The sequence below is a fragment of the Saccoglossus kowalevskii genome, chromosome 17, assembly GCF_978046115.1.
Source record: "Saccoglossus kowalevskii chromosome 17, keSacKowa6.1, whole genome shotgun sequence".
Lineage (NCBI taxonomy): Eukaryota > Metazoa > Hemichordata > Enteropneusta > Harrimaniidae > Saccoglossus > Saccoglossus kowalevskii.
In genome coordinates, this window is record NC_140657.1 from 17,079,269 (window position 1) to 17,092,493 (window position 13,225).

The 13,225-nt window shown below is 36.7% G+C and overlaps 2 protein-coding genes across 2 annotated transcripts; one reads left to right on the forward strand and one right to left on the reverse strand.

Annotated features, from left to right (window-relative positions):
- The first annotated feature begins 3,887 nt into the window (after positions 1-3,887).
- LOC144353398 (complement component C6-like) lies at positions 3,888-9,420 on the forward strand. Its single transcript, XM_078009979.2, has 7 exons — positions 3,888-3,945; positions 7,008-7,086; positions 7,320-7,433; positions 7,983-8,077; positions 8,280-8,354; positions 8,542-8,723; positions 9,214-9,420. The coding sequence occupies exons 2-7, from the start codon at positions 7,023-7,025 to the stop codon at positions 9,218-9,220; spliced, it is 537 nt and encodes a 178-aa protein (XP_077866105.2). The 5' UTR covers positions 3,888-3,945; positions 7,008-7,022; the 3' UTR covers positions 9,221-9,420.
- Positions 9,421-10,801: 1,381 nt separating this feature from the next.
- On the reverse strand, positions 10,802-12,682 carry LOC144353399 (MAM domain-containing glycosylphosphatidylinositol anchor protein 2-like). The gene is made up of 3 exons (XM_078009980.2): positions 12,454-12,682; positions 11,437-11,562; positions 10,802-10,926 (listed from the first exon to the last, which is right to left on the reverse strand). Exons 1-3 carry the CDS (start codon positions 12,680-12,682, stop codon positions 10,802-10,804), a joined length of 480 nt encoding a protein of 159 aa, XP_077866106.2.
- Positions 12,683-13,225: the final 543 nt, after the last annotated feature.

A 13,225-nucleotide genomic window follows, 5' to 3' on the forward strand; every position in this document is an offset into this window, starting at 1 on the left:
TGTATCGTTGTCATGTGATGCACCATACATGATAGAACAGTGCCTTATAATTCAAACTCTGTACATAACTTTCAATCATGGATATATATTGAACTATGAATTAAAAGGTGGTGGTCTTCGGGAACCGCGTGTTCAAATTTCAAACAATGTAATTATACGTGCGTTGTGTACGTCGCTGTGATTCCCATATCGAGAAGGAAGCGGCCCTACGACCACCGCCCTTTAAAGAAAAAAACAATTTGTAATTCTGATTTTGTCTCACCATTGTTTCTTCAGGATCACAGTGCGCATTATGCGAGAACCGATGGATGGATGAATATGACGAGTGTTATTCCCCGAGATATCCGATCACATGCAAGAAAAATATGAGTTGAATGGATCAGCATGGCTACTGTGGAAACATTTATATTAGCGATACAGTCTATTTTGTCGATTATGAAAAGCCATTTGATATTGTATATCGGGATGACATGTTTGATGTGTTGCAGCGGTTTAAGTTTAGTAATTCGTTTCGTCAGTGGTTCAAGTCGTTAAGAGCTGCTCGGGCTATTTTATGTTAGAAAGAGGAGTTATACATGGCTGATCTTATTTGTCTGAGGTATTTTTGCTTGCCATGGGGATACTAGCTTGTAACATCAGGCACAGTAAGGTTATAAAAGGTTTTCAATTTCAAAGGTCATGATACAAATATCCATGAAGGTATAATTACGTCGCTAGCAGATAACACAACTATTTACGTTCGCGATGTCACGTTTATCAAACATGTACATTTCGTTATGTGCTCATTTCATTACTGTCGTGGTTTGAAATTACGTAAAGCGAAAGGCAGTCTGGTTAGGGAGCATGGAAAACGGTGACCATACAGTCACTGTACAGGAATATAACCTGGACAAAGAATCCTATTAAAACTGTAGGTGCCTATTTTAGATATATACAATGCAAAACGACGATGAACAATCTTGAATCATTGGAAAATGTGTTAAATACATTAGACGACGTCACCCGTCTTTGTACGGCAGATTTTTAATTACGAAAAATACATTTCTTTCATCAGTGATCGGCATACCAAATTATATCTCTTGTCAAGTCCTGAAACGTAAATAAAAAAATATTAACTCGGGTCCGTGAAAGACAATACAATTGTTGCCGAGTCAGGCACGTGTCAAGTACAAGTACGTCACGCAATGTGGACTGATAAAGTGATTGATAGAATTTGAAGACACCCGTGGTCTGCCATAACATGGTCATATATGCAAATGAGTGAAAATGTCAGTAATTAACAGCAGCGTGTTATTTGGCGTACTGTGCCGAAACCTGTTGACACAATTATACCTGAGTTTTGTATCAGTACGTCGCGTGCGGTGTAAAGAGTAAACAATGATTTCTCCGACCGTCAGTGCAATACAATTCACAATGACGAATTATAATATATGCAATACTGTATCTACAGGAAGTATGTATTACCCGTATAAAACAAAACAGTCGAGGCAATATTATGTATTCTGTGCAAGGATGTATTGCAAAAAAGGTAAATTACGTTGCATGATCGTAATGCATGTCCTCGATCATTTTTGACAAAAGTATGCACACGTATTAATTATTAAATTCAACCAGAGCCAAAAAATACATGTAATTGTAACTGGCATTACGTATTGTATGTATTTCGCAGCGTTGTGATATTTTACAAAGTAAAAATGTACCCGGATGCAATCAAGACATCATTAGCGTAGCTTCCACTTCAATGTGTACAGTGTGCTGTAACAACGACCGATGTAACCATCCAGATAATTTGAAAGTACAAAAAGGTATCGTATGACAAGCGTCTCATTGTTCACATAGGTGACTTAGGTTGTTAAATATTATTGCGATCTGCTGTAGTGAATATCCGACTTGTAGTGAATATACGTTGTTTGTTGACACATAATTCGAACTCGCTCGCGCTGCGCGGCGACCAATTCTTAGACGAGGCGCTACGTCGTGGAACGTTCGTGCACTACTGTACCAAGTATTTATACGCGCTCTGTGCGAGCTGCTCCTGAACGCCGGTGAAAACAGCTAAAGTCGAGAGATCAGTACAAATTCCATCTACTCTGAATTATGGAATTGAGTTAATACTTGTTATATATGCCACGAACTTGCATGACCGTAATTTGTTTGGAACACATATCATATAACACGCCACGTATTCCATGTCATGTTTTCAGCCACAACATTTCTCTGCGCGAACTGTAGGGGGCGGTGTAATGTGTTCCCACGAATACATACATAACTGAAAGGCGAAGTATATATAACGCGATGTAATAAAGCTTCGAAAATCGACACTGTTGGGTATAAATATGTCCATAATGTTCACTGACACAATTATTCTTTATATTTTACAGCCGAAGATACAGTGTCCCAGTAATTATATTCCAACGAAGACTTCACCATTTGTTTGACAGATTATATGTATATTCGTGCATTATGCAAATAAAGTTGTAGACTTATAATAACATGAAACACTGAATCTATGTGCCGTAATGACATTCTAATGATAAGGATAAAACCCGAGTACGATGACTCTTGTGGGATACGTTCCGACCAGAGATAAAGTATCGGTGCTACAGGCCGAGACTTTTTATTGCGGAAAGGTTTTCATTCATAGAATAGTCGAGGTCTTTATCTGACCTAAAACCAATCGCCCAAAATTATCTATAAATATATATATTGAATGAATTCTCACACTTTTTAAAGTATTTCTTGTCGACAATTCTGCACGAAATTCCCAATGGGAAAAGGGTTTGCGCAATGTGTGAATGACATACACGTGTGCGTAAGTGTAATGAACATGATGTACGTGAAATATGCATGATTCAGCTTATGAGTTATGATTTTTAAGATCACTGTGTAAAGTACTGCTGGGTAAGTAATTTTCCACTTGCCATTAGTTTTTTACCGTGACGTTAATAGTTATGCATGACAGGTACGCGAATGGAATTATTATAAGAAGAAAGTGGTTAGACGTGAAAGTTAAACTTGGCTGGGTTTTTATCTGCATTCATACGACTTTATGGTTTGGTTACCGTTTTGTAAATGCGCGCTTTTCGTGCTGAGTCTAGGGGCGTTAGTTGAGTAATTTTACGGGGAGGTCATTAAAGCTTTAATGTTTTTCTATGAACTTTATCGAGTGTTTGATCTCTTCGCAGTCTTGTTACTGATTTAGTGTCGTCGGTTTCTAGTGAGTTGGGTGTAGGCGTATTACATGCATTGCATATAGTCAACGGCAGTGGAGTGCTGTCCCGCCCGTCCTTCCATCTGTCGTTAGTATTCCAGGCTCAGCAAGTGGCGGCGTGTAGCATGTAGACTCAGAGAAAGCACTGGGCTATGCAAAGAGAAAGGGGGTGAGAGGAAAGGGTGAAGGATGGGTCGTAGCCTCTCTTCGGCCTCTTCCAAAAACTGTTCACACTAATTCTCCCAAAGCGTGGTTGACAGGAATATTTATTTATGAATGTCGATTCAAATAGTATTGAGGATGGGTCATCATATTCCGACATAACTTTGGGGGAGTCAGGGCGTTTTGTTTTTGTAGTGTGGTACAATCATACAATTTTTTTCACTGGCTTTCCTTGTCCCCCCCCCTGTAATTAACGTTCAGTTCTTTACTTTGTGCGTATCTGTGTCATGCCAAGATGTGCTACGCTGTGGATGACACACCGAGCCTGTATTGATGCATCGTGTCGCATAACTAGCAGACATCGTAATCCTGGATCGATCATATACATACCTAAATACAATTACTACGCCTACATATTATTCTATCCGGTATTATATCATTTTATAGCGATTTTCATATGTAAATTATATTCATTTGCAATACACCAACTATTACTACACATTGTAACTATACGGTCAGATAGAAGTGAGAGGAGACGAACTAGTTATTGTATTCTAGGTAGGACACGTTGGGTGAGTATGATAAAACTTCAGTCAAGATTGTAACCATAATACTTCGTCACCTCTAGAGCCATTTTACGTGTGAAGTACATATTATATACACCCAGTTTGGTTAACATTCAGTTGTAAATGTAAGAATGCATAAACAGTTACTTTTTCAGTATTTGAACTCATTGTATCTTTGCGGAACACACTTCCTGTACAATGTGAAGTACATCTATATCGCTGATACCATTTTTTTGGTTTTTCGTCAAAATATACTGAAACGTATGTGAGTCTAAAAAAATTACCTCTACTACAACACGTTACAGATGGATATATTGAGTTTCTGGTTACGGACTGTTGGCTGAGTAGTATTGATAAGAAGATACACGGGGGAATCGTAATTGCAATTGCAGCTACTAAAGTATACATCATTCGATTCAGTCTTAACTTTCACGAATAATCTAGTATTTGTATATTAGTATTTGTAATTTGTTCACGATAGAATTATTGATGTAATGAGTGTTATTATGTGTGAGTCTTCAAACAGTATAGTACATTGATATTTTACGAACTCGATGGGAGATATAATAGTGTAAATGACTACTGCTATTGAAAGCTGTTAACATTTTTACAAACAAATTAAACACTAATTTGATTGTTTATAAATGATACATAAAATAGTAGTGTTTGTCTGACCGAGTGGCCGATTGTGGATAGCATACTACTACTGCTTCAAGTTAAACCTATACTAACCGAGTCGCATACTCAATTCAGTCATCACAAAATCCGAACTTAACTGACACAATTTTCATATAACATCCTTTAATATTGTGCGGAGTTATATATTAGTTGGGGGCGGTAATTGACAGTCCGTGAGTACAATATCAGTTGAGAGAAAATTGAGGTTTTGGTCTAGGTTGTTTTGTTTTCCATGAATAACGCAAACACAGTACAGAGAAGTAATTCTCAATCATTATTACATATATTTAACTATGTTTTATAATTGACTTGATCAGTACAGTAACTTTCAATTGTTTTTTTTAAATGTTGGATTCTCATTCATAAATTATTTAATGCATTTTTATTGATATTATGAGTACATTATTACTGAACAAAACTGAGTGGTTGTGGAGTCTTCAGTCATACTACATTACAGAAAATATATCTGTTTTGTAATATAATGAGCTACATCAACTTGTTTCAGATAAATGTATATATGAATACCAGTCGTTAAATTACGGCTACAAGGTCACAACCGTGTTGCAGTGATCGGCTCTGATACATGGCTGAACGCATCAATGAATACATCCTAGACACTATTCGTTAGCTCATTGCTTTCCAATGAAAATGTGAAGGACGGCTGGAAATGCCCCACCCCCTGAAACACGTTTAATAACAATATAAGTCGTTTAAAGTGTTAAATTACGGGCAATGTAACAGCATATTATCATACGATAAATCAAACACAGCTTGTATGCATGGTATGTTACTGACATTTGTCTGACGTGTGGTTGTTGACAGTAACATCCTTCTTCAAACAACGAACAAGGAACATTTGTTTTACATTTGATTGACCATGTGTGGCTATGATATCAGACACAGTGACAACATTGCATGTCAAACGTGTTACAGCACATTACAACGAGTTATCAATATAATTGTGTGGTGGGTTTTTAGAACATGCGTTTTAGTTTGTTGAGTGTTGTTATGTTTACGATTCATCGGACGTATGAATTATGCCTGATTTCCAAGCATATTTCTATAAGGATAAACTGCCGTTGTTTTCGTTTGAATATTTTGCCATTCTGATGATAGCCTAACACACATAATTTAAATTATCTGACGTAAATGTAGTAACAGAATGTTACGTCACCTTTGACAAAACAGTTTAAGACAGAGAACGCAAATTACACATCCTATACATCTTTTTTTTATGAATTGCGCCTTTTTGTATCTGTATTAGTTCGTCAATGATGATTATGTTTTAGATAGAATTTACTGTATTATAGATGACTTTTATCTCATTATGACATTTCACATCTAAGGAATAAATTATAAACGAGAATTAGTACAAACGTAGTGTGGATTGTGAACGCACTTTCAACAAACGTGCAGTAAGTAAAATAATAATGAACAAGGCTTACAGGGAAGGACATTTCGTGATGGAAAGCTTTATATACACAGACAACATTCACCGAAATGAGTAACCGGAAATGGAACTGAGCTATTACCATTACTATACCCTTTATTATGTATGTGTATCAATCAATATAGTTTTCCGTTTTCTGCATGCTTTTCTGGTGCCCAACCCTTCTGCATTATCGAATCGGTCGTGCGAACAACTTGAACAAGTGTTTGTTCGTTGTATGTATGAAATTTTCGCGCTTTTTTGTATTGTGTAAATTTTAAGTGTTATATCAAAGGTCAAAAGTGTGTCTCTTAATGTTAGGAGCATCAGAGAAAATCATTAAAGATAGGAAATTGTTTACGTAAACAAAAGGCCGATATTGTTCTTTTACCGGAAACCTACTCAAGTCAATGTGTTGAAATTTGATTGGGCAGACGAGCTGTTTTTTTTTTAATTAACGAAGATCAGTCTGCCTTCATTAAGGAAAGGCGTATCACAGATACTATTCGTTTGATAACTGACATTATTAATTGATGTGAAGTTAACTGGAAATCAGAGAGCACTGTTATTAGAGTCCCTTACCTACTGCGTTCTTTGTTATTTCGATAAAAGCACTCGCCATTAACGTAAGAAACAACGACAAGATTAAAGGTATCACATTACCTTCCGCGTACGAGCAAAATTGATATGCATAATCAGATGACACAACACTAAAGACAGCTCTTATGTAATCGAATTTTAGTGAACTGACTGGTTTGACCATAAATTTAGACAAGACAGAACTAATTCTCATTGGTAATCAGAATGGGGTAATGCAAACATTAGAATATCATGTGATGACAAAAAACTTAAGTTTTCAATTCTGAGCGCTGATATTACAGTAACCATGTGGACCGTCTCGTCAATATGTACGTACGCAACCGTTACTACTCATTTCTAACATATTTGTCCATTCAGATAGGTGGCATATAAAGAAATGTGGAAATATTGCGTTACCATTGCAATACTTCTAATTGTTAACCACCATGCTGAAGGTGAAGGTAAAGTAGAATTTGCAGTCTCGCGAGATCGGGAAATCGTAAAATAATATAATATAATATTAATGACGTCATCAATTTTTTGTGAAATTATTCGTAGAATTACCATTATTACAAATAGTAACATGTTGTTTGATGGAACATACAAACATATTGCAAGACAAGTAAACGTAACTTATTTCAGGGGACATTTTTATTTCACTTGATAACAGCTTGACAAATTTACTTATTTGTAGGCAGCTGTAAAGGTAAACATGTATTTGTATGTAACGACGGTACGTGCATACCACGATATCTCCGATGCGATGGGCATGTGACATGCGCAGACGGGGAGGACGAGGAGAACTGTGGTACGTGATTGACATAGATAAATACGTTACGACATGTGAAACCTCCACCTTGTTGGATTTGTTTTTATTTGATTTCTGTGATAAAATTGCGGGAAATCAACAAATCAATGAAAAGGCAATTGACAAGTTACCAGAAGACGCTCCAATTAACCAGATAAGTGTCAGATATCAATGCTGGAGATTAACAATAATTTCATTTTTTGAAGAATCGTGTACTTAATATTTATCTATTACCACGCATGCGTACATCTGATGGTAGCCCACGTGTTACCGCTGGTGCATGCGTTAACGTTGCTACTGCACGTTGTCAAAATATAAATACTTCAATGGAGGAACATACAGAAACAGGGCGTGTGTCTAGGTTGAATACAACAGTCAGTTCCGCCTTTAAGTTAGTTTGTTTATTATTAAATGTTTCCAAAAAATCGAGTTATTATTCAAAATGCTGTTGAATTTATTTAGTAAATGTGTATCTAATGATTCAAAATCGTGATCATTAATTGATGAATTGATCATTAACGCCCGCACTTGTCATTTTCTTGTCCATAGGCCCGACGTGTCACAGGTGTGCAAATCGTTGGATAGACATTGACAATGGAGAATGTCTGGCGGCGGGAAGATACACAATAACATGTGAAGGAGATGTAAGGATGATTTCATAGCTTGTAATCTTTGTATTGTTTCATGGCTTCGCAACAGAACGTAACATACAACCATCAAACATATATTGTTTTTTTTTCACTTTTCCTCCTATGTGACGTCATCAGTAACAAAAAGTAACTATACATATGTATACAATATTTTCATTAAAATTATGATCCTAATAAATATGTTAATTTGACACAGGAAGTATGCAAATCAACCATAAAGGAGCGGCGTGGAAAGATTGTGTATTCAGCTAAGGGGTGTTTCCCAAAAGATGTGAGTTGTGTGCTTGATTTATTTGCGACAGATACAGTAAACGTCATTCATTGTCACTTTTTATAGGTATTCTCTGGCTACTGTCGCCATTATCACACCCACTAATACGATCATCTGGTGATTTTATATTTTCGACAAGAAACTCCACGTGAAGTTTGTGATCGTGAAATGCGTTTTCTGATTACAGAGATGTGAGCGTAAACAAAAGAAAAACAAACGTGGTTGTAGTGGAGATGTTATCAGTATGGCTAAGAGGATGACGTGTACAATATGCTGCGATACCGATTGGTGTAACGATCCTAGTAGGATGGAAATAGAACACAAGCCTGCTAAATCCCGTAGACCAAGATTCATGGATATAGAACACAGGTATGGTAAACCCATGAACCTAGATTGCCGGAAACTGTAATTTGGCGAAAGATTGTTGTTCATACTATAAATTTCTACAATTTAGCGTGTGGTTGAAATTGGATCATGTAACTGAACGTCAACGCGAGATTTTGATCTCATAATTATGATGACTACGCGTCGGTCAATACAATGACCGTACCGTACCGCCTACATTCATACCTTGCTGCATTCTCATATAAAGTTTAAATACGTTTAAGCTGTTGAAATTCAGCGACGACTGCTTGCAATTTTGCAGAGTGGAATATGCATGCGATTATACCACTTCTAGAAGGCGCACCCTTCGATAGCTACAGATCGCTTCTATGACGTCAAAATTACTCAAACTCTCAAGGTTAGCCAGGCTGTGTGTAAAACATCCAATAATACAATACGCCAGCGTTATGAAATACCTTTTATCGTCATTAATTTCATCGCAATAACTTATTCATTCTTATTCATTATTTGACAGAGATTGAAACGGTGTGTCACCTTCTCGCCTGCTGGAAGAGCAGTATTATGGGATGCCTGAGTGTGTCCATTATATATGCACTACAATACTGTGGTTCCACTCGCTGAATATATTAGAACATCAATCCAATCATTAATAGCGTTGGGATGTTATGTAAATTACGTCTATAATTAAATCTGCAAGCTATATATATGACTGAATATATAATTAGTGCCTTTTATTGTTTGGGTATCCGCGTCAGTTACCTAGCCACTTAGCTTAAATGGAGGTATATGCTTGTTTGGTATGTTGGTGTGCATCAAGTATAAATATTCAATAGATTTTGAATTTAAAACAAAATTGAAATGGTTAATTATTAAAAATAAACGTGTTTTGTTTGAAAAGTAACAACTATAGATTTCGATAAACATTCCACAAACGATATCATAATTGTACAATAATAAATAGAAATGTCCTACACTGTGCCCCGTGTTCTTCTACTCAGATGATGATTACGAGATACGATATACAGAGGCGGCGGCACAAAATCTTGCATGGGGCGAGATTTGCTTACCATCCCATGATGCTCCCCCGGGAAAATATTGAAATGTAGACCCTGTAAAACGCTACTCCTGCATTTGGAGGGGCTAATTTTGTTGACATACATATTATATAACACTAAGAGTTTCAGCTTGATTTTTGGAGGAGCGACAACCACCTTCCCCAACATTTTTTTCCGGGGGCGACCGCCCGCTCTGCCTCATCCCGGCGCCGCCGCCACTGTGTTACGTTCAACATAGTGGTATTGGTACCATAGTGGACAGGAAGTATATTCTAATACAACGATTGAGGTCTTTATTGTATGATGCCTTGACTTTATTTATTAATTATTTCACAACTTGAAAAAATCTTCCGGTATTGTTTACTCCTAACAGATGAATGATTATAAATTGCATATTAAAATATTCTATATATATATATATTATTTTCATTGAAACGGATATTCTTCAGTTGATTGGCAGCTAACAATGATCTGTAATTGTTGGTTGTCATCCTTAGACAATCAGGGTTTCGGTGTAGGTTGAGCTGAAAACGAGAAAGCAAAGCTTTAGAAACAACATGCACTACTAGGTGTTGTTAAAGCGAGAGAGTCGTCACCTGCGCATGCGTCAGATGGCCATAGCGTGTCATTGTTTACAAACAAGCGTCTACCCATGAACCTTTGCGTTTTTAGCATGTGTTGTTATCTTCGCTTAGGACTCAATTCCTGCGCGTGCGCAGGTGACGACCCTCCGTCTTCAAGATGGTTGTATGACATTAGAACCTATGACCAGTTCCTCCGACTTTATTATTGAGCGGTTATTCGATCTTACATGGAAAAAATCATATATTGCTATACTTGTAACTTGTGATGTTCACGCCTTTTTAAACAAATTATTGTGATAATTGCTGGCTTCTATTTATTTACCCGCGACCTAATAGTTAATATTACTAAGCTTTCGCGAATGACACTGTCATAAGAAATATCACCGTATAAAATACTAATCTATCGATTAAGCCATGGAACTATCTAAACAATAAGTACCATTCTACATATCATTATATTATTTTACTTACGACAATTGACCTCGTCCGAGTTGTCTTTGCAGTCCGACACCCCATCACAATACCATCGGTCGTTGATACATGCTCCAGTAGCACACTGAAACTCACCAGGGGCACACGTCGCATAGGCTAAAAAACAGAAAACGCGGGTGATATGTTAAAGATTACCCTTGCCGCATATTGTGTCATTCGTGAACTGCAGTGTTTTACTTTACAGTAATATCCCAATCATACCAGTAAATGGAGTGTATATTTCCAAACTCATTCGCCATTCATGACAGGGGTTTTCTAAAGAATGATATGTGATTGAATATATAAAACCAAATCTGTTACATCAATGTTACATGAGCGTCTTTCATTAACAATACCTAGAATGATATATATGAAAGTGTCGCAAACAGAAAGAATTCAGCTGTAGTGAAAAACTTTCCAAAAATGTAAATCCATTCATAGCCTTGTGAGTTATAAATTAAACAAAAAAGTCCCAAAATCGCCGTTTCTATGGCAACCACACCCACCCATTGGACAAAGTGATGTATGGCAACTTATTTCAAGTGTCATTTGACAGTTTCATGGTTAGTTTCATTTACTTCAAATAATTTGGTTTGAACAAAAAAAATAGTTAATGAATCTACTCACAACAATTTAGTTCATCTTCAAGATTGGAACAGTCCACTATTTGGTCACACAAGTAGTAACTAGGAATGCAGGCGCCATCTTGACATTGATATTGATCCGGTCGACAGGTGATGGTTTGAGGAGTGCCTATACAACAAATACTTACAGTTATTACATGACACGTGGTGCATATCACTAATAGTAGTAATGTATGTGTGTGTGTGTGTGTTGGTATAAAAGTAGAAGTGGAGCCACACCAACACACCAACAAAGTGGAGCATTTTGTACAAGTGGAGCCTCAAACATGGGGGCTCACAATGTCTCATAATTTATATTAATATTTAAGTCAATTTCAACTTATATTAATATTAATATAATTGTGCCATATCTTCCTCCATTACTAATCCTAAGTGTCGCAAACATTTCTATATTTAGTCACGGGCGAGTCAACTTTTACTTAATTAAACTTAATTCAAACCCAATTCTATGTTGTATTGCATTGTAATTGAGTTTAATTAAACTCCAATTAAAACGCAACGCTGTATACGAACGCGTTTTAATCGAGTTCATATCGCAACTGTATTAAGAGTTAATTCAACTAAATTAAAAGTTAATCCAATGTGTGGCGTCAAACCTACAGTTACACTTGTATGTGTGGGTGTGTATGTGTGTTTGTGTGTGCTCGAGAAAACTAAATCATGACAACAGTGTCGTTTATAATGCTGTAATTTACGGGTTCTAGATTGAATAACAAATATTTGCATTGTTAAAAAACAACAATAATAATGATTGTAAATTATTTCGATAAAATTGCACCAAGAAGGGTTACAAATTTCGATCAGATTTCGAAAATTGTAGGCGGCCTTACTATGATAAATACACATCGTTGAACATGTACATCAAATGTAGGCTCATTACTACGAGAAAATCTGACAAAGTTCAGTTTAATGTTAATATTATCAATATAGTGTGTATAGTGAGTACACAGCATTTAACCTATTACATAGATAGTACTTTTGACATCTAGTGTCTACTTACAGGACTCATCTTTGATACTAATGTCATCGATTGCGAGGTCACTTTCAAATCCACTTCCTCGAATTCCTTTGAATACAACGCGCCAAAACTCGTTGCTTACAATATCTACCGAGGCCTTCAACCACGTATCGCCCTGATCGCCAGTGACACTGAACAAGGGGGCACTAATAGTAGACGAGTTCTCGTAAAGTAGGGATACTTCCAATGTGCCCATATCGGCTCCATACATGTGGTACCAGAACTCCAGACAGGCTACCGGAAGTCTGTGGAATGGTGGGGTGAGTACAAGAGCCTCGTCACCCGCAACTCGGGGATTGGACGCCTCTATGTACACGTAATAGCCTGTAAACAAACAGATGGGTTCGGGTCTGTCATTCGTACCAGTTATAGGTTACAGTGCAAAGCTACGTAACTCGTAATTGGTCAGTCTACTGGTTAGTACTCAGATTTTCATATAGTATTAAAAAGCCGAATTAAAACTCACTAATATCACAACCACTAATAAACATTGAAATATGTAAAGTTGATATTTGACAATGAAAAGTTATTACTGCACTGCTTTGCAGGACTCGGTGAGAGAAACTGCCAAAGAAAGTTGTCATTTGGTAAAAACAATCTAATTTGTGCAGTTGTGAACTTTTTTACTAAATCTTTAAACATTTAATTACAGCCACTATATATTCTATATATTCTTTCTTAATTTAAATGGGAATCCATTCTCTGAACGCGGGTGGGTGAATAAGGGTTAACATAACTATAATTCCTTGCAATG